We start from the raw sequence: 21,607 nt of genomic DNA, 5'->3' as shown, positions 1-21,607 counted from the left end.
AACACATTAATTACCAGCCCTGTAGAAAAATGCAATGTGCTACATTGATATTTTATTACAACTTGAATAAAGGTTTCCATGAAAAGCAAGATGTTGAATTACTGGTTAACATTGTTTCACCATAGAATATTTTGCTTTATAGGCAGGAACCTTCTCAGTAGCAAGTGAAGATGTACTGAAAAACCGAGCAATCAAAAAAGCAAAACGCAGGAACCTCCTCGCTGAGGCAAGTCATATAATAGAGTTTTTAATTACATTTTTTTGGTGTGTTGAGTGGGGCTTTGTGCCTCCAGTTACTTATTAAATGTCACTGCAGCGCTGCTAGCTAGGACTTGCTCCCTGAATTCAGAGCGACATTTGAGAAAATCCCATTGTTCACAGATCAGACAAACTAACATCAACTGAAAATTAATCTAATTCTGTTGTCATGTGTGGGTATCCCCAGATCAAAATCTTCTGAGGTTTTATGGATAACCAATGGCTACAGTTTTAGTGATCAGAATAATAAATCTAAAAATGAAAACTGATTGTCATTTTATTAATTCATGATTTTCTGATAATAATAATAGGAATTCATTTACTACCAAAAATACACCACAATACGATTTGACAGTATTGTACTCGTTTGCATGTGTAACTTTTAAGAGCTGGTGCATATTACAATTTCTGTACGAATGGCTTTCATCTGTAGTATGTGGTTTTACTCTCCACTTGCTGTCTCCCATGCCTACAAGTAAATCAATTTGCATAATTGACATCTGAAAAAGAGTGGTGAGGACCTATTCAGCTTATCTTAGAGGTTTTCCACACATCACATCGAATGGGGCTTGAAATATTTTAAGACAATATGATCCCATTTTCAGTTTGTAATGAAGATTCATAGAGTCATACAGCGTGGAAGCAGGCCCTTTGGCCCAACTTGCCCATACCGGCCAACATCTTCCAGCCACCTGCTCGCATTTGGCCCATGTTAGCATTTGTCCTAGGAGTTAATGATCTTGCATTCTGGTGAAACTTTGGGTTCGTATTCGTTAGAATTGACCAGTATGCTGAAATATACCCATCATATTTGGTACAATCTTTTGATTTATGTACATGAAGTTTTAATATTTTAATGTTGCATGGTATAGGTTTCTTACCTGCAACCGTGTATATTTTTAGGTCATAGATGTAAAAGTCTGACCCAGATTGTTTTAGCTGCCTCTAGTATTTGCATTGCTTAATGAAGCCTTTGCCCATAACTAGCTGCAGTCCGTCAACTCAGTCCCAACACTTTGTTCTTTCATTTTGCAGCCATGAGTTTTTAATTTCCACATTGAGAGACAATGAACTGTTTCACTTCCTCCATTTGAATCTAACTTTGAATATCTTGCACTTTTTATCATCGTCCTCATTTTACAGTTTATAATTTTTCTGTAGTAGTACATGAAATACTGGTTGACATCAGTGATCATAGCATAACGACAACTTTTTTTTATCTCAAAGGGTGGTGGGTATATGGAATGAGCTGCCAGAGGCGGTAGTTGAGCCAGGTACTATCACAACATTTTAAAGACGTTTGGGCAGGTATATGGATAAGACAGGTTTGGAAGTATATGGGCTACTTGCCGGCAGATAAATGGGCCATGTTTGTCAGCATGGGCAAGTTGGGCCGACAGAATGTGTAGGAAGGTACTGCATATGCTGGTTTAAATAGACACAAAATACTGGAGTAACTTAGCGGGACAGGCAGCATCTCTGGTGAGAAGGAATAGGTGACGTTTTGGATCGAGGCCCTTCTTGGGCCGACAGGCTGTTTCTATGCTGTATGACTATCACTATGTTTGACAAGGTCTTGCACTAACCATCAATGCTTTGGCAGTTCTAACATCTTGTCATTGGAGAAAGAGGCGGTGAGCCATCTACATAAATTGCGACGGTGCAGGCAGTTCACGAGTAAAAGTTCGTTCCTAAGAACTGTCCATAAGCCACTTCGTCCATAAGTCAGAAATGTGGCTTCTATTGCTACCTATTTCGTAGCGACATTTTCTATAATTCCTCCAATTTAAATTAATACCCGAACACGACTCAAAAATAAACAAATGCTTATTCTTGTTATCCTACTTTCCACTCCTACTGGTGTCTGTTTTCCCTTTGGGTTTCTTTACACTCGCCACATAAGGCAATATAAATTGAAGCATTGTGATTTACTAACTTGTATAATACTGTGGGGAGGGGAAAGCAAGCTTGCTAAAATGATTACAAATCAAATATTTTTATAACTTTAATTAGATGTATATGTTCAAGGCCTACATATTCTGATTAAAGGTAATGAGAACGGTTAGGAATAAGTGATTTTAGGATTCGTACAAACAGCCAGGTGATGGAAGTGCAAGTTGAGCAGCAGCCTCATAATTCTACTAAACCTTGGTTTGAACCTGACCTCGGAGTTTGTATCTACACCCTATAGCAACATGGGTTCCCTCTTGCATCCTAAACATGTCGTTTTCTGGTTAAATTGGCCCTAATGTGCAGATAAATAATAGAATCGGGAGATTTAATGGTAATGTTGGGAGAGTAGGTGGGTGCTAAAGGGCTGAATGACAATTTCCGTGCAGTGTGACTCTTGATATTTTGTTGCTGATTTGAATACATTAGGTGGCTCTTAAATCATTCCATGCAAAGTATGGATGTCAATAAAAGTTGCCAGTGAATCTTGTATTCTTTGAAAAGTATGCTAACCAATTTTGTTTTCAAAATATTCCAGTCTGAAGGTGGTGGAATCTTCAAAGGATTTTCTGGTCTGATATCTTCAACTGGAAGTACTGGATTTGGAGGATTTGGTAATGGTTCTGGTTTCAAACCTTTACATGGTCTGAACAATGGAAATAATTTGTCTTTGAAGCCTTCACACAGTAGCGCTACAGATGTAAATAATCCTATTGGTAAGTAGTCAAATATCATAACCGTTGCATCTATTGATTATTTGAGGAGATTTAATTTGTGTTCTTGATGTATACTGTTTTTCTCTCTCCTGACCTCGCAATGCACTAGAGATCTTTCGTCAGTCTTGTAAACCATTGGACTGCTAGAGCTGCAGTGGGGTTTAACACATAGAAGAATGTCCATTGTAACAGTGTCGGGTCCTTGAGAGGTCCCATTAGTCAAACTCTTCATCTACCCAAATTGGCCCTGCAAATTCTAAATTGTAACTATTTATTCAGTAGCCTTTTGACTTCATATTTAATGGGATTATGACACCTTTTCAGCTTTTGAGATCATAGTCTCTCATTACGTAGTTTTCTGTTCTCTTAATCCAGTTTTATCCAATTAGCAACACTGCTGCAAATTGTTTCTTCATATTATAACCTTTCAAGAACTAGAAACCTTTAAGTCTGATCTTGCTATTTTCTTTGAAGAGGAATAACCCTAACTTTGTTGTTTCGTGGGTATTCATACTTGTCTTCATTCATACTTGTCTTCATGATCTCAGGCTATCCCATTGTCAAGTGCTTTGAAGTTTTTTATGCGTATTTGGAGCTTCCTGATGAATCTACATTGTACCCACCTCAAATTTTCAATGTCGTACCTGGTATACTGAACACTACACTGCATGGAGTTCTCGTACTCTCACCATTTCAGATATGACACGGGCTCGCTGCTCTTTACCTTCTTTGAGTAGACGCGTATACTTATATACTTTTTTTTATAGAATGGCTATAACAACCTGAGGTGCTGCAAAAGTCAAATGCTTTTTTCCTTTGCTATTAGAACTTCTATTCAGAATATTAATGTTACTTTTTGTGTACCTTGAAGACTAATGATCAATTCAATCTATCAACAATTAGCTTGTTTTTCCCATTTTACCACCTCCTATTTGTCTTTTTCTTTAAATGGAGCTATTGCTATTTTTGGAATCTGATTGAGATTTGAGCCCCTACCATAATTGATTTGATTTCTGCCTGATATGCCTTCTGAAATAAACCATGTTGTGTTTGGCTTCCTTTTTAAATGGTTAACTTCTTTTCATATCATCAACTAAGACAACTTGGATATAATAGTCTTATTGATATTGACTTCTTATTGATATTGACTGCTTAAAATAGCTCAATTCTAAATCTTTTCACCTGTGTTTCATGCCATATGTTTTAGATTGGAAAGGGTAAGGATTGAATTGGTATTTGAAACCTTTTGTGTTTGTTTAAACAAATGTTATACTACTGTATCTATTGTGCATGGTAGAAACTGTCGCGTCTGTATTTTTTCATGGGTTCCTGTTGTCAGATGAATTTTTCATCTGTCTCTGACGACTGCTAAGAATCTTTGTTCAATTTAATGGGTTTTGTTTCACTGAACTTAATTAAACATTTAACTTGTTCCATTTCACAGGTTCTTTTCTATCTAATGGTCCTCCACCAAATCCCTTGGCAAAAGGAGAAATAGGTACGAAAACAAATGGTGTTAATCAGATTAACTCTGGGGATAAAGTGGGCTCCAGTGAGTACAACAGACAACTAGCAGCATTGAATTGTTCGGTCCGAGATTGGATCACCAAACATGTCAATGAGAACCCACTCTGTGATTTGACCCCAATCTTCAAAGACTACGAGAAGCATTTGACAAGCATTGAACAGAAATATGGTAGCAGTTCTGACAGTGGCTCAGAGAGTGACACGAACAGCAAGCGGCCAGAAATGCAATCTGTTAACACATTTGGTGTGTGCAAAACACCGCAGGGAACAATCCCATCATCTTTATTCTCATCTGTCAAAAACAAGGATATTATTCCAGTCACTTCAGAAAAAAAACCCGAGACTGCAATGGGAAATAGTGGGAATATCAACTTGCTCTTTGGGAAAAAAATGGAAAACTCTCCTTTAGCTGGCTTTTCTTTCGGTGGAGGAACTTCAGGCTCATTATTTGGAAAAGATGTGAACCAGGAGAAGATTGGTGCTCCAACTTTTTCCTTCACAGCATCTGTAGAAAAAAAGGAAGAAATAAAAGGTAGTGAGTATAAAGGTATGGGTACTGAATAATTGCATTAATTAAATAAATCTTTTTTATTAAATTTGAATATAAAGTCCTAAAGAATTGCTGTCCAATGGATTATGTGCTACCAGTCGTAATAACCATATAAACATATAACAATTACAGCAGGGAAACAGGCCATCTCGGCCCTACAAGTCCATGCCGAACAAATTTCTTTTCCCCTTAGTCCCACCTGCCTGCACTCGTACCATAACCCTCCATTCCCTTCTCATCCATATGCCTATCCAATTTATTTTTAAATGATACTAATGAACCTGCCTCCATCACTTCCACTGGGAGTTCATTCCACACCGCCACCACTCTCTGCGTAAAGAAGTTCCCCCTCATATTACCCCTAAACTTCTGTCCCTTAATTCTGAAGTCATGTCCTCTTGTTTGAATCTTCCCTATTCTCAAAGGGAAAAGCTTGTCCACATCAACTCTGTCTATCCCTCTCATCATTTTAAAGACCTCTATCAGGTCCCCCCTTAACCTTCTGCGCTCCAGAGAATAAAGACCTAACTTATTCAACCTATCTCTGTAACTTAGTTGTTGAAACCCAGGCAACATTCTAGTACATCTCCTCAGTACTCTCTCTATTTTGTTGACATCCTTCCTATAATTGGGCGACCAAAATTGTACACCATACTCCAGATTTGGTCTCACCAATGCCTTGTACAATTTTAACATTACATCCCAGCTTCTATACTCAATGCTCTGATTTATAAAGGCTAGCATACCAAAAGCTTTCTTTACCACCCTATCTATATGAGATTCCACCTTCAAGGAACTATGCACGGTTATACCCAGATCCCTCTGTTCAACTGTATTCTTCAATTCCCTACCATTTACCATGTACGTCCTATTTTGATTTGTCCTGCCAAGGTGTAGCACCTCACATTTATCAGCATTAAACTCCATCTGCCATCTTTCAGCCCATTTTTCCAAATGGCCTAAATCACTCTGTAGACTTTGGAAATCCTCTTCATTATCCACTATATTAGTAATGGAGAGGATTCTCCACTTTCTTTGCTGTCTCCCGTGGAAGATGAAAATGAATAGATTTCATGTTTCCAGCATATGAAACATAAACCAGAGAACGTGTCAGCTTGCAGCTTTAACTATTGGCTAATATTACTTCCCTGGTGATTGCAATTTTCCCTTTTTCCTATTAAACCCCAATTTGTAGTTACTTATGGGATATTACTTGTATTCATAGAAACATAGAAATTAGGTGCAGGAGTAGGCCATTCGGCCCTTCGAGCCTGCACCGCCATTCAATATGATCATGGCTGATCATCCAACTCAGTATCCCGTACCTGCCTTCTCTCCATACCCCCTGATCCCCTTAGCCACAAGGACCACATCTAACTCCCTCTTAAATATAGCCAATGAACTGGCCTCAACTACCCTCTGTGGCAGAAAGTTCCAGAGATTCACCACTCTCTGTGTGAAAAAAGTTCTTCTCATCTCGGTTTTAAAGGATTTCCCCTTTATCCTTAAGCTGTGACCCCTGGTCCTGGACTTCCCCAACATCGGGAACAATCTTCCTGCATCTAGCCTGTCCAACCCCTTAAGAATTTTGTAAGTTTCTATAAGATCCCCTCTCAATCTTCTAAATTCTAGAGAGTATAAACCAAGTCTATCCAGTCTTTCTTCATAAGACAGTCCTGACATCCCAGGAATCAGTCTGGTGAACCGTCTCTCTATGGCAATAATGTCCTTTGCAGTGAAAACTATTGAAAAATATTTTATCTGCCATTTCCTTATTTTCCATTGTTACCTCCTCGGACTCACTTTGTTAAATATCTGCTGAAACTTAAGTGTTTTTAATTTTCTCGTTCTCATACAAATTTTTCATTCCTGGTTTAACCTTTACTTACTCTTACTGTCATATGTTCTGTCTGATCTTGGAGACTGTCAAACATCTTTGCGCAATTATATCACAATTATATGCGTTTACATTAAGTTTGATTGTGTCTTTAATATTTTTAGTTTGCCAGATACGGTGGTTCCTTTTTGAATATCCATACGCCCAGGCAAGAATGTAGTTTAACTGAATTAAGTTGTGATGGAAAAAAATATGTTGGTGTGGATTCCTACCCAATTGATAGGCCTTTGCATTTAGCTGGAGATTCCATTTTGGATCGTAGCAGTTCCTCAATTAATGACCTGCAATCACGTACACCTTACACATTGTTTAAAGCTTTAAACTCCGCAATTAGCCTTTAACCGTATTAAAAGCTTGGTGCAAGGCAAGTCATGATGCATTTTGTACAGTTAATGTAACTAGTCTCCCGTACACATACATTTTGACGCATCTCCACTTGCCCCTCATTCAGGACTCCATTCTGCTTTCCCACTGTCATACTTAGCTGGGATTGACATTCTAATGAGTGTTCTCAGTCACTTGACAATCCATAGGGGCAATATTATCCTGTTTGCAGTTATTTTTGTGAATGGTTTTCTCCGTAGCTGATGAAACAGGCAGTTTTTCAGTTGAAAAGTTCTTTATGTAATTTCTCTGATCTTTAAAATGTAGTAAAAATGAATGTATGGATGAAAGCTTGATTCTGGTAAGTTCAAGCTAACTTTTGAAATTATAGTTCTTTAGACCTTCACGTTCTTTCCTTATTTCAAGGTCAACTCTTTTACATTATTTTCAGCACCTGTGTCTAGATATTAACACATTTACAGCTTGAGTGAGGGAGAATAATTAAACTAATGTATTTTATTGGAAGGATCTATTTGCATTGTGAAGTAGTAGAAATGGATCCAGTGGCATTCATCCAAAAACATACGACTCTTCCCGATACTCTTCCTTCCTTGCTCAACTTTCCTGTTCAGATTTTTTGACATTTTGGCTTAAATCCACTTTTGTATGTACCCATCAGAAAAGAAGATTTTGAGTCAAAAGAAACCAAAGAGCGTAAATAGCAGATTACAGAACATCCGATAAAGAAACAGTTTAATATTTTGTAGCTTTTACTTGTTAGACTAGATTTATCTCTTTGAAACTGCTTAGAATTTGGCAATCTCTCAAATAGGGATTTAAATCAAGTCTCCTTCAGCTGTTCTGTTTAACCTTGCAGTTTCATGGCAATTATGATTTTAAAATTCCTGCTTCCCTCTTTGCCTCCACCTCTCTTATTCTTCCCGTCCTCTCATAGACGACCCTATTTCCAGCCCCGTATAATCCAGTCTCCTTCCATTCCATCTGTCCATCACCCACACACCCCTCCCACTCCATCTCCTTTGTCCTCCCCTCACACTTTTCACATCTGCCCATCATCCCTCTTTTGTGGTGGAATGAAAATGGATAATAGACAATAGGTGCAGGAGTAGGCCATTCGGACCTTCAAGCCAGCGCCGCCATTCAATGTGCTCATGGTTGATCATCCCCAATCAGTACCCCGTTCCTGCCTTCTCCCCGTATTCCCTGACTCCGCTATCTTTAAGAGCCCTATCTAGCTCTCTCTTGAAAGTATCCAGAGAACCGGCCTCCACCGCCCTCTGAGGCAGAGAATTCCACAGTCCAATATTAGACTTCCTGCCGTCACGTCCTCAGGAATACTTGTTTATTGAAAAGGGTTTTAAAGCAAGGTGAGGAAGGTTAGGATTTGTGTAGTGTTTTCATGATCGTACTGTTAAGATGGACTGGTTCCCACTGGTTTACACATTTTTGAAAGGACATTTCATCCTGTTGGTGGGAGATGTACTGACTCTGGCAAACTCGTATCTTTGCCACATCTTTGAAGAGATTGTAGTACAAACATAATTGAGAGTTCTTAAAAGCATTTGTCTCTTTTCATGAGTCTTGTGTTCGCACATTTTGGTGGCCAAGTTTGATCATTTTCAAAAAATGGGATTCCCTATGTTTTACAATTCAGATATGGACCTAAAGAATTTGATAAGAAAATGTAGAACCGAAGATTTTGAGCGTCATATCCAGGGTTCAGTCTTTTTTGGTATTAAACAGTACAATACATATCCATGTACATAATTTGTGGGAAAAACTGCATTCTAGGGTTTGGATTAATCAGGTACAGAAAAGCGAGGGCCAATCTGTACTAAAGACTGGAAATTATAGTCCTAATATAAAATTAAAATTGCTACAATTTTTTTGAATATTCTGGTATTGATCAGTTTATTGCTTGATAAACACATAGTTCACAGATTATTTAACTGCGAGCTTTGAAATTTGCTTTGTTAATTTGCTATTTCAATTGAACATAATATTATGCATAATTAGAACAGTGATTAAACTAGGTACATATTGAAATTATAGAAACTGGCTTTAAACCAGGTGGAGTAAAGGTCGTTGCTAAAATTGCTGAAAATTAGGAAGTGTTTTGCTCGTATCTGTGTAGGACATTTGAAATCATATCACAATTTCAAAATTTGTGGATGATAACTTGTGGAGTGCGAGATATAATATAGCAATGGAAAATAGAACTACAACAATACAGGATGACATCTTAATTTCACATGTATTTTAAATTTACGAGCTGCTTGCAGCAGAGTTATTTGGTCCATCTTATTCATACTTATCAACTTAGTTTTTTGGGGTTTTTTTGCATCGTTTTTTAAAACCTTGTTGCTTATTTCAATTTGTAGATGAAAATGAAGAAGATAGTGAAGAGCCTCCTGAACCTGTTGTGAATGAAATCAAGGAAGAAGATGCAATCTTTTCAAAGAAGTATGTAATGTTATGCAGATTTAAATATGTTTTAATCAAATAGCCACCATTCACAAAAACAATTAAGATCTGTGCTCTTGGTAATTTTGGAGCTTCAGTATGTTTTAAACTGACACTGCGTCCATAGTGGGAAACCATTTTAAATACTCCTGCGTTCCTTTCTTGCACGCTTAGATATTGCTACTTGCATTTTCTTCCAATGACTAGAAATGCATAGATGTCAATGTCTGTATTAGTCCTGCGTGCAAGCATTTATCCCAAATCCTGTTTCAGTTTAAATTCTTTGTTTTATCTACCTAACGTTACTAATTGTTCAAATAAATTCTACTTCCATACAATTCTCTGTATGGAAGGGTGCATCCAGGTCTCTCTTGTAAACCTTTGTATCTGGACCGTTCAAGCACTGCACAGTCAGCTTCTATCTGCCCTCATAGTATTAGTTTATATCTTGCACAGTTTTAAGGTCAGAACAGCGTATTTTAAAGCCTTGCATTTTTGCAAAGGCATATTCCCTTGTTGCGGTCTACATTCTATACCTTGTTAAAGCAAAGCTTAGGAATACAATACAAATTAATGTAATTTGACCCATCTCATCCATGCATCCCTCATGTTCCTGCAACCTGCTCAGTGTCACTTACCCATCAACCCCTCATTTGATTCTTTTGCCACTGTCCTACACCAGGGTATTTAATAATGGCCAATTCACCTACTAGCTCATCTTTGGGATGTGGGAAGAAACCCAGATTTATGTAGAGAACATACACTGCCTGCTTTGGAGATCAGGATCAAAACTGTTGCTGGAGCTGTGAGGCAGCAGCACTAACCGTATGCCATTGTGCTGCCTCTAACTTTTACTTTTGCCTTATCAAACTCATGAGCTAAAACATTAACTCTATCTTTTTCCATTGATTCTACCTGACCTGCTGAGTTCTCACACGTTCTGTTTCAGTCAAACCCATGTTGCATTCCCAAATTTCTTTACACATCCATAGTGACAATTCTATTCCTATTTGAATCTTTACTGCTATTTTAAAAACAGAATTCATCACCACGCACTTACAGCTGTGGAACACCAATTATCACTTATTCTTAATTTATAAATATCTCTTGCACTCTCTTTTAGTCTTTAGAAAAGTTTATAATTTATAGATGATGCTACCACTTTCTTAAGGCTTTATACCGTGAAAAGAAGAAACCTTCCAGCTGAGTAATATTGGTCACCAATTACCCAGTTTTTAAAAAGCATTTATCTTATCCCGCTGGTTGATCTTCTGTGATGTGTAGGAAGTGCAGGTGCTGGTTTAAACCGAAGAAAGACACAAAATCTCAGCGGGACAAGCAGATTCTCTGGAGAGAAGGAACTGGTGGCGTTTCGGGTCGAGACCTTCCGACCGAAGAAGTCTGAAGAAGGGTCTCAACTCGAAACGTCACCCATTTCTTCTCTGCAGAGATGCTGCCTGTCCCGCTGAGTTACTCCAGCATTTTGTGTTGATATTCTGTGATAATCTGTATTGGAATTTTATCAGTTCTGCTAATCCACGTGCAGTACATCTGTTGTCTTCAGGTTCTCTCCAAAATTCTTCAATAAAGAGGATTGTGTTTTTGAAGTGTTCATTTTCTCTTCACGTGGGATATTTTTACACTTAGTTGGAAACACTGAAATTTCCTCAATCACTAATTGGGTTGTGATCGGTCTTTCGGGTTTAGAATAGGTAATTCAGACCTTTAACAGTGAAGCTCCAAAATATTCCGGTGGTCTCTTACTGGGTCCTTGGATATGTTTTGTCAAATGTTCTCAATTAATGTTCCTTTGGCTAAACTAACTTAATTACAAAATAAAATATGCTTAATGGAGCTTGTGCTCCATAATTTCAGCATTTGCATTGCAGTCCAATTTCCTTCTCTGCATGTAAGCTGGTGAAGCCACATGGGATCCAAAATTGTCTGGGGGATATGGGGCAAGGGGTAGTGGTGGAAGAATGATTCATCACGTCGGCATTCCAGCTCAATTTTCAATTTAAAAAAAAAATATTCGCATTTCTTCTATTTTGCCATTTTTTCCTTCACATTGTGAAGTTAAAAAATCATCCATTTGTACGATGTTTTTTACCATGCTAAATGCTTTGAAGCCAAAAGAGCACTTTTGAATTTACTATTCATTTTTAAAACGCATTCTTCTGGATCCCAAGCCCATCTTTTGAGCACAGAAGCATTCTTTGATTTGACCTATTCGTCGTTATGAGACACCACCAACAGTTCAAAAAAAAAAAATGGGCCCACCATACCTTGGTGAGACCTGGGATGTCAGAATGAATACAGATCTTACTAGCAATACATATATCCTGAAACATGATATGACTCAAAAGAGATTAAAAGACAACTCTTACATGAGGAAAGGTTCTTGCATATCGGTAAATATGGAATTTCAGTCTTAAATGGCCACGGATAAGACAAACTCAGGTTGAGGAGATTTTGTAGGATTGTGCGATTAAGCTTAAATTTTGTTGGGTTTTTTTGCAGGTGTAAAATGTTCTACAAGAAAGATGGGGATTTCAAAGATAAAGGAGTTGGTACAATCCATTTAAAACCTGTGGCAGATCAAAAGATTCAGTTGTTGGTACGAGCAGATACAAATCTAGGTGAGTTAATTCACATCGATGACTAGCATCAACAAATTAATTATGTAGAATTAACGCTTTATACAGAATTTAGTCAGCAGCTCCATTAATGAAAGGTTGTGCATGTTTAATTAAATAATCAACTGCCACCCAAGTCTATAATTAACCATCTCCTTTCAAAGGCTTTGCCACCGTGGACTTACCAGAATCAACATCTTGAGGAACACCACTGACCTGTTTTTACTTGCCCTGGCATATAAATACTGTCATTGTATACATTAACGGTTTGCTGATTCATTAACACAGCAGTCCTCTGCACTTGGACAAGTGCAGTTCCAACAACACTAAAGATCCAGAGCATCAGAGTAAATAAGCTCGTGAGAGGCACCATGTTTTTTTTTTTATTAAAGTATTTCTTCCGCGAGTTTTATTACTTGCAAGATATTCTGCAGCAACCTTTGACAGTATTTCCCAAGCTCAATTTTTTTTGTTCTATTTAAAAGACCAAAGGTAGCAAGTATTTGGAAACAGCATTGCTACGAACTTCCAAAATCACATAACTTGGAAGATATGTCACAGACCGTTCACTGTTTAGTTTCACAGATACAACACATAAAAAGGCCCTTTGGCCCACTGAGTCCGCGCTGGCCAGCGATCCCAGCACATTAACACTATCCTAGGGACAATTTACAATTTTACCAAGCCAATTAGCCTACAAACTTGAATGTCTTTGGAGGGTGGGGGAAACCGGAGTACCTGGGGGAACCCACGCAGGTCACGGGGAGAACGTACAAACTCTGTACACACAGCACCCATAGTCAGGAACGAACCCGGGTCTCTGGCGCTGTCAGGCAGCAACTCTATCGCTGCACCACATTGCTGCCCGCTGGGTCTAAATCCTGGAGTTAAATTCCCAACAACAATATTGCAATGTCTTTAACAAACTGTAGCAGTTCGAGGTTGCAACATGGCATTACTACCTCAAGGACGAATACCAGTGCTAGTGATGAAATCCCATGAGCATCCCTTAAGTGGGCAATAAACCAGCAGCACTTTGATGTTTGGCTCCAAGTGTGTCCCATCGAAACAGTTCAGTTAGCACACACTATGTGTAATGCAGCTGGTCAGAAAAAAATCCTTGGTGTAGACCACTGCAGCCCTTCTCAGATCTATTTGGTAAACACACACTCCAGAAGAAGATTGGTGATGGTAACGTCCTCATTGGGCTACCTGGAGGGTAGCATGCAATGGGGTTGACACTGGCTGTGCATGAGGATTTTACTGGGAGGGTCCAGTACCAGCTAAGGAACATCTTGGTATTTGATTGAAAATTCTGGTGATATTTTGTAATAAATGGCATTGGGCAGTCTGCTCAGAGAACCGTCCAAATGAATCCACCAATACCTTTTCCGTAGGACCTTGGCCTCTCTGTTCAAACCTCTGACTGACTTGTAATGAAAATAGTACAGCACGGTCCACTAAATGGATTGCTCTACAGCTGCCTGGCCAGTTCATTCTTTGCAACCCTGGGAGGAGTTAATTTTTTTGCATGCAATGCCACTTGTGTTTGTGTGTTAAGGATCTACGCACAGCTTGATGCAACCACATTACAAAAGCAGACATTGGAATGAGAATCATTTTGGAATCCACCTTTCTCTGGAGATTTTGACATTGGGTGCCTGCAGATACGATCCATTTTACATCCCCAGATGGTTAAGCTAACTGTTGTACCTTGCAGTTGAATATCAGGTTCTTTACTGCAGTCTAAAGGGAGTGCTGCTGACATTTGAACAGTCTGCTAGAATTTACTGTACTGTACTGTACATGATTGATCAAAGGCTACTTTGGTACAATACTTGAAAGCCTGCAAAATTATGTCACCTTAATTTGAGGTGAGGGAAAGAGGAAATGTAATGTTTCATCAACAATAGACATATTCAGTTCTCTACCACTTGGTGCTTTGCTTTCTGGAAAAGCCATTGGAGATACGTTAGGCCGAAGGGCCTCTGTGTTGTTTTATTTATTCTATTATTAACATACAGATTTACTTACTGAAAATTGACAATGGAATGTGTTGCCCAGTAGAAAATAAGAATTGTTTAAGGGAATAACACTATAGAAACCATGACTATTTACAAATCTAAAGTTTTGTTTTAGCTGGAAGATTTTTCCTGAGTTTGGGATTGGTAAAATGCATCGTGGAGTGGTTTTAGGAATACAAACTGAAAAACCATTTCCAACAGTTAATGTCATTAAAACAAAGGCATTAAATAAAACAATAGAAGGAGAATCTGATTTATCTTCAGTAATGGATGCAACAGGAAAATCAGGTTTCATTAGTCAGTGGAATAAGGTTATAGCAAATGGCCAGAGTTTGAAATCTTCCAACTTTTGTTTTTCTTGACCAGGAAATGTTTTACTGAATATTTTGCTTCACCCATCACTGCCTTGTACAAGAACAGGAAAAAACAACATCCTAATCGTCTGTGTTCCCAACCCTCCCATCGATGAGAAAAGTCCTGACACAGCTTTGCCAATTTTGATCCGTGTGAAAACTACTCAGGATGCAGATGAGCTTCACAAAATCATTACAGAGAAAAAGGCTGCCCTTTAAGTGCGGTTGGTGTTCTATTTGATGGTATAAAGAAATCTTGCCAAGTTGCTGCTGGGGTCTTTAATTCTCAATTTTTTTTTTTGAAAAATTGTTACTGAGAGGAAAATAATGGTTAGGCAGATTGCACTCAAGTGCTTTCATTTTCATATGGGGCATCCCTCTGCATTGTCTCTTTGCAAGGGCATTGTCTCTCTTATGTGTGCTGAAGTTATTTCCTGTGCACAGTTGTGGCCTGACCTGATTTTTTGCAGCATAGATAAATCATTAGATCGCAAGTTTGATAAATGGGTCCAACATTTAATAACACGGCAACCCATGTCATGGATGAATCTGTGTGCTAACCTTGGGGATTGGAAATTTCTATCCTGACATCCGCTTGCATTCAAACTTTTTACTCCACTTTCTTCAGGTTCCTCGTGTAGGTGTCTTCCAAGCAGTGAGAGTAATGATTTAAAGCTCGGAACTGTTGTAGAAATTCTCTTTTGCCTCCACTCCATTTCCAAAACACTGTTGTTTCCATGTTCACCAGTGAGAAAATGCATGAGATTCACATCTGACATTAGAGTAAGATAAAATGATAAGCCCTGTAAAGCTTGAAAACTGAAGTGACTGGGATAGGGGTTTAAAAAAAAAACCCAACACTATAGTAAAACCAAATAGCGATTAGTGAATTAAAAAATTTTTGCAAGGACAATTTAAGACAATTGATAAATAACTGGCGAATAGACAGATGTCCAATTTTTTTCCATTCCTCTCCCCCCCCCCCCCCCCCCCCCCCCCAACTCTTGTAGCTATCCATTTTAACAACTTGTTAGCCACATGATTTTCATTTCCTGTCATAAAATTGTAATAAAAACCATTGAATCTGTTGATTTGTTGGGCTTGATTCTTATACATTATCTGATAAATTTAATTCGCTTCAAGAAGGAAATTGTCAGATCATGTATGAATGTATCTCAAATTGGCGTGGTAAGCTAAATTTGTCCTTTTCAGCCAGTCAATGTTTATATGCCATGCTTTTCTATTAAAGAAACACTCTGGAAGATAACTGGATTTCATAAACCAATCTCCACAGTTGAGTTACCTGATCCAATTAAATGCAATATATAAAATTAGCCAACTTGACATCATTAACAGATTTTCATTTTTGCATCAATCTGTGCCCTGTAACGCTCATCTTATTTTATTTGAAGATCTTTTCGAGAGCATTTCGATTCATACTGTCTATGTTTTGGAATGAGTGGGTCTTGAAATTCTGTGGTGGGCAGTTATTGAAGAGAAATGGGACCATTTTAGATGCTGATTTATCAAAATTTAAATTGAATCATGTTTGGACATGCAAATATAACAGATACGATCAGCTTTAGTTCTTAAATCTTAAATATCAATGCTGAGCTGCACTTTGGATAGCTTGTACTGATCGGGGAATCCTTCAAGACACTGAAAATAGGCACCACTTTAAAGCATTCCGAGGACAAATCAAGCTTTTGAGCTCTGTCGTGGTCATAGTGTGATTTTTAAACGAAGTATTTTAAATGTTTTAGTGATCTTCAAAATAATTAGAAAGCTGACAAACTCTTTTTATAAATCTTTTATTGATTAGATAATAAACCAGGTAAACGTTACATATTTGAAGCGTGAGTACTAGTCGGGACACCCAATAATATTAACCCATGTGCAATGCTCATTTGACATTATTTGGTCCTCTGTCATCCCTTTCTATCTGGGTCTGAAGAGTCATTTGTCGAGCTATGCCAAGAGTTCCCACAGGCCAAATTGGCTAGTGGAAATCCATGTTATGGGAGACTGGAGATGTGGCAAAAAAATGCACATGGACAATATCAAAGTTGTGTGAACAAACTTAATATGAATGGGTCAGAAGGTGAGAGGTAGGAACGGAGGATACCTCGCTGTAGTGATGTAATGTATTGGGCACGTGTAGAGAACATGTTACCAACTAATGAGTCTACAACTAGAAATCATTAACTAGGAAAGTTGGTACCAAGTGGGATTCTCCAAAGTGAGAAATAATTGAGTAGCATAGTCCAATTTAAGCAGAAGCTGTGTAAGCCCGAGGACGAAGTGTATTGATGGATATGTTGACAATTATCTGAAGAGAGGTGTGTGAAGTTATCACCAGCAGAGCTGTAGAATCTGTATAAACAAACCATCTATGGCATCATTTACATGAATCTCAAATGTGGCTCTTGTTGAAACCACTCATTTTGGTAGCTACTATTAACTGCAATCCTGCCATACTGTTATTTTTAAAATAATTCTCCCAAGTGTGGTTTACCAATGGAAAATTTTAAATTTGTTTTAAGTTATACGGGCCTGGGAAAGGTTACCTGTTATTTGTGCAATATTCTCCACTCATTTGCAGAATCTTGGAGATTCCTGGCTTGGTTTTTCGTATGGTATTTCCGACATGTTTATCTTACAGACACGGGGCTTTTAAAAATATTGCTATGCTAATTTGTGACCATTTCTTCAGTTTACCAGTTTGTTAACACCCTACAAGTTTGTTATCGCATGTGAACTGGTTTTATAAAATATCGTGTTGCCTAAGAAGAAACGTACAGTGCTTTCTGACGCCTTCTAAATAAAGGACCTTGCCGTCTTTCCCTGATGACAATCTTAATTGAATGCTTAAAGTAAAACTGCTTGTAACCTGTGATGTACAATTTCCCAAGTTTGCTCTGAATTGCCAAGACTACTTATGTGAATAACTGTGCAAAACAAAATGCAAGTTGTAGTGAATTATCTTCCAACATAAACCATTTTGAACCAAATTGAGAATTTTTGTGTTGTGTTTGTAAAAGATTTATTTTGACACTGGATTATTGTTTAAACATCTTTTCATGTTAAGGTTTTGCAGAAACGTAATATATCCTTGTGTGCAGCCTTGAAGTGGGCAATTTTCACAATTTACAAATGCAGCCAGGGTGATTTTTGCAACAGAATTACTTCGGACAATGTTTGCGTCTTAATGAGCCTGAAGACATTAGTTCAAAGAATCAATAATGTGATTGCTAGAAGTCTGAAATTAAAACAGAAAATGTTAGATTTGCGCAATAGGTTCAACAGAATCTGGAGAAATGGATTGTGTTAATGACCTTGCCACAGTTCTAGAAAGGTTAGATATTAATAGGTTTTAAAATTGTACAACTAGAGTACTGGAGCTTGTAAGTCAGGCCTGTCCATGAGAAATTAGTAACTGCAGATGCTGGTTAATGCAAAAACAAAAAGACACAAAGTGCAGGAATAACTCAGTGGGTCAGGTAGCATCTCTGGAGAACATGGATTGGTGATGATTCCGGTTGGGGCTCCTTCAGACTCTGAGGAAGGACCCTGACCCAATATAATCACCTGTCCACGTTTTCCAGAGATACTGCCTGACCCACTATGTTACTTCAGCATTTGTCTGTCCATGAGACAGTTCAGCCTGGGCTAACTGAACAATGAGCTGCCAGTGCACACTTCACAATCACAGATATGTTTTAAAAGTTGCACTCTGCCGTACGAGTTAAACCTCCCCATATCTGATGCCTGTGGATCTCCCAGTCAACAGAAAACAAAACAAGACAAGCTCATCCCACTTAGATTCACCTTGCTTTGATATTCTCAACCAGATATGCCATTGTTTCTATGATCGATACAGGTTATGAATCATCCCTCTTGGGAATCAATTATCAATCTTTGGGAGAGACCTCTGCCAAATATCATCTGATCTTTTGTTAATCCCTCTTAAATAATTTCTCTCTTCCTTCTCAAGGATGTTTCCAGTAAATGGTCCATGAAGTTGCGCTCTGATTGAGGTCCTCCACAGCTATGGAGGCCAGTTAAGCCAAGGACTGCCTTGGTGGTTGTCAAAACTGAATTTCTAAATATATCTATAAAGCTTGAGTGATATCAAACTTAATAATTTACAAATCATTGAACTTAAAAAACAAAACAAATAACTGATTTTTAAAAATCTGTAATGTGACCATCTTTCTAGAAAGTATTTTACTTGTTAAAGTAAATGGAGTGGCTGAGGTGTGCAAGGAGTAACCAGGTACAGGTTGAGAAGTAAAATTGAGACATTTGTAGGTTCAGCAAGCTGACCTCCCAGCATAGGTGCTGGAACCTAATGCAGGAAGTTGGTGCTGTGCCACTGAACTCAATGGGGTGCCCAATGTTATAATGACAGTGCCATTGACCACCTGGGGATTTCGGGTCTTTATATCTGTATGAACACCCTTCGGAAATGTTTCATCCTTTCAATATAACAATTCCTGCAAAAAAAGCTGTAAAGGGGGAAGTTTTCAAAGTTGCATTGAAAGATCAACCTGTATGGGTATGGTCATTTTTTTTTTTTCATTCCATAGTTGCTGTATGCTGGCTATTTCCAGCATTTCCTGTCTTTATATCCAAATGGTGTATTTGATAGAATATATGAAAATAATGATTTGAATTATCTTGACTTAATTTTTTTTTTCTGAAGTTAATTTACTGCTGGTTTTGCACGAATTTAAAAAAAAATTTTTTTTTTTTTAATCTGTGAATGTATTGACTTTTTCAGTCATGGTACTGTAGTGGATCCTTCCTGCCCAATGTAGTCAATGTCATCACTCTTATAAAGAAAACTCTACGTGACAAACTTCTGAGTGACTGACATGTCAACTGGGTTAAGGCATCCACTGCTTTTCGTTCTATTAATGGGTATCTGGACAATTCAAAAACGTGGTTCGTTTAGTATTGCGCAAAAAATCTGGCGCGTTGATGGATCTTCTCATTCGGTGCCCGACTAGCTGAAAGATGTGGCCCTGACATGTTTTAAATTTGCAAGAGCTGTCAACTAAAACTATTTCTTACCACAACTTACCAAAAAAAAAAAAAAATTTGTTCGGCATGGACTTGTAGGGCCGAGATGGCCTGTTTCCGTGCTGTAATTGTTATATGGTTATATGGTTAACTCGAAATACATTTGATAATATTAATAATTATTACAAGGAGGTGCAGGTGCTGGCTCACAAAAGAAAGGCACAAAGTGCTGGAGTAACTCAGCAGGGTCAGGCAGCACCTCTGGAGAACCTGGATCGGTAACGTTTTGGGTCAGGATTCATGGTCGAGTGTCGGAATTGCGATTTTTCAAAGATGTGACCCAAAAGGCCCGTGTTTCTGCAGAGATGCTGCCTAACCCACTTACTGGAGTAACTCCAGCGTTTTGAGTCTTTGATTCTATTGACTCTTATTAATCTTTCTGATGAATCGACGTTGATGCTCTTAAATGTACAATGTGTTCCCAGTTTATTTTTACCATGGTTGCTTTGCGTTCAGCTTCAAAGGCTGGAGAGTGTTCAAAGGCTCTAGCTGCATGCAGGAATGGATTCATATTTTATTTTCTTTCTTTCCTTCACAGCTTATTCTGATTTGGTTACTCTTACATATCTGTTCCCAGTGTAAATACACACTTGTCAGTTCATTGAAAGCATCCATAATTCAAAGAAACCTTATTAGCCTATTTGCAAAGCAAAGTCTGGATGCCGGTCTCTAAAATGTATATTTTGGGGACTTGCTACCTTGTTAACATTCCAATCTGTGTTGAATAGAAGATTTCTGCTGCTCAATTTGGGACATGGTAATGAATGGAAAAAGAGGCAGGTATACAACAGGGTTATTTAATAGGGAGAAAATGTGTGATAAGGATGTTTAAGTGAACTGTATAACTGAGAAATTGATGGGGTTTATCTAGTGCAAGCCTGCTGGAGGCACTTTTGGTCATGTGTCACTATTGAAAGCATCTCAATATTACAGAACATGAAGTTGTTTTTATTCTAATTTTGCAATTAATGCCTCAATTTGCAAAGATACCTTATTTGTTTTCTGCATCATCATTTATATAAATGCATACAGAATTGATGAATATTTTATTATGTTTCTGGATTACACAATAAATGGCTTTTAGGCACAATTGGCTTGAGTTCTTTTGTTTGTATAAAGTTGCCTTTCTACAAATTGTAAACCTTTGTGTAATCTAGGCTGTATTGCTTAATAAAACGGAATTGTCTTAGTTTTGAAATTATTGATGTTTCGGTCATTTTTAAAACAATCTTGTTGCTCCTTGTCGCAATGCCTTTGTTGTAAAGCATGTGAACTTTTTTTTTTTTAAGTTTTTTCTATCCAATGCATGTTTAATGTAAGGAAATGCATAGATTGAGGGGTAATTTAATTTTGTTTTAATTGATTTATGGTGTAAGTGCCGTATCTTAAATGAATCATTTATAAACAAGCTGATTATAGTTTTTTGGTAAATGCACTTTTAATGTTTCTGATTTTTTTTTTAAATCAGTGCCCCACCGCAAAATAAAATTTGACTGGCAATAATGGTTTTTGAATTCTTTGAAGCTATATTTGAACAAAGAATATTAATATTCTGTCCTCAACCTGAGTACAGGTGTTTTTTTGTTTTTTTAATGTTGTGGGCTCTCATTACGTACAGTGGCTTGCAAAAGTATTCATACACCTTGAACTTTTCCACATGCTGTCGTTACAACACAAACGTAAATGTATTTTATTGGGATTTTATGTGATAGACCAACACAAAGTGGCGCATAATTGTGAAGTGGAAGGAAAATGATACATGGTTTTCAAATTTTTTTACAAATAAAAAACTGAAAAGTGTGG

General features: G+C 37.8%; 1 protein-coding gene across 10 annotated transcripts in view; it reads left to right on the top strand.

Annotated features, from left to right (window-relative positions):
• Window positions 1–21,239, top strand: part of nup50 (nucleoporin 50) — a 35,405-nt gene extending 14,166 nt beyond the window's left edge. For 6 of the 10 annotated variants that reach the window (XM_055650192.1, XM_055650193.1, XM_055650198.1 and 3 more), the window contains exons 3-8: window positions 143–226; window positions 2,747–2,924; window positions 4,369–4,998; window positions 9,625–9,706; window positions 12,227–12,345; window positions 14,733–21,239. In XM_055650192.1, coding sequence (XP_055506167.1) covers window positions 143–226; window positions 2,747–2,924; window positions 4,369–4,998; window positions 9,625–9,706; window positions 12,227–12,345; window positions 14,733–14,938 — 1,299 coding nt within the window. In that variant the 3' untranslated portion in view covers window positions 14,939–21,239. The remainder of the gene's footprint in view (window positions 1–142; window positions 227–2,746; window positions 2,925–4,368; window positions 4,999–9,624; window positions 9,707–12,226; window positions 12,346–14,732) is intronic. The other 4 variants (XM_055650199.1, XM_055650200.1, XM_055650201.1 and 1 more) reach the window with 3 other exon arrangements.
• Window positions 21,240–21,607: the final 368 nt, after the last annotated feature.

This window comes from Leucoraja erinacea, chromosome 19 (genome assembly GCF_028641065.1).
Source record: "Leucoraja erinacea ecotype New England chromosome 19, Leri_hhj_1, whole genome shotgun sequence".
NCBI classification, from domain to species: domain Eukaryota; kingdom Metazoa; phylum Chordata; class Chondrichthyes; order Rajiformes; family Rajidae; genus Leucoraja; species Leucoraja erinaceus.
This window is presented reverse-complemented; position numbering and strand designations above follow the sequence as displayed.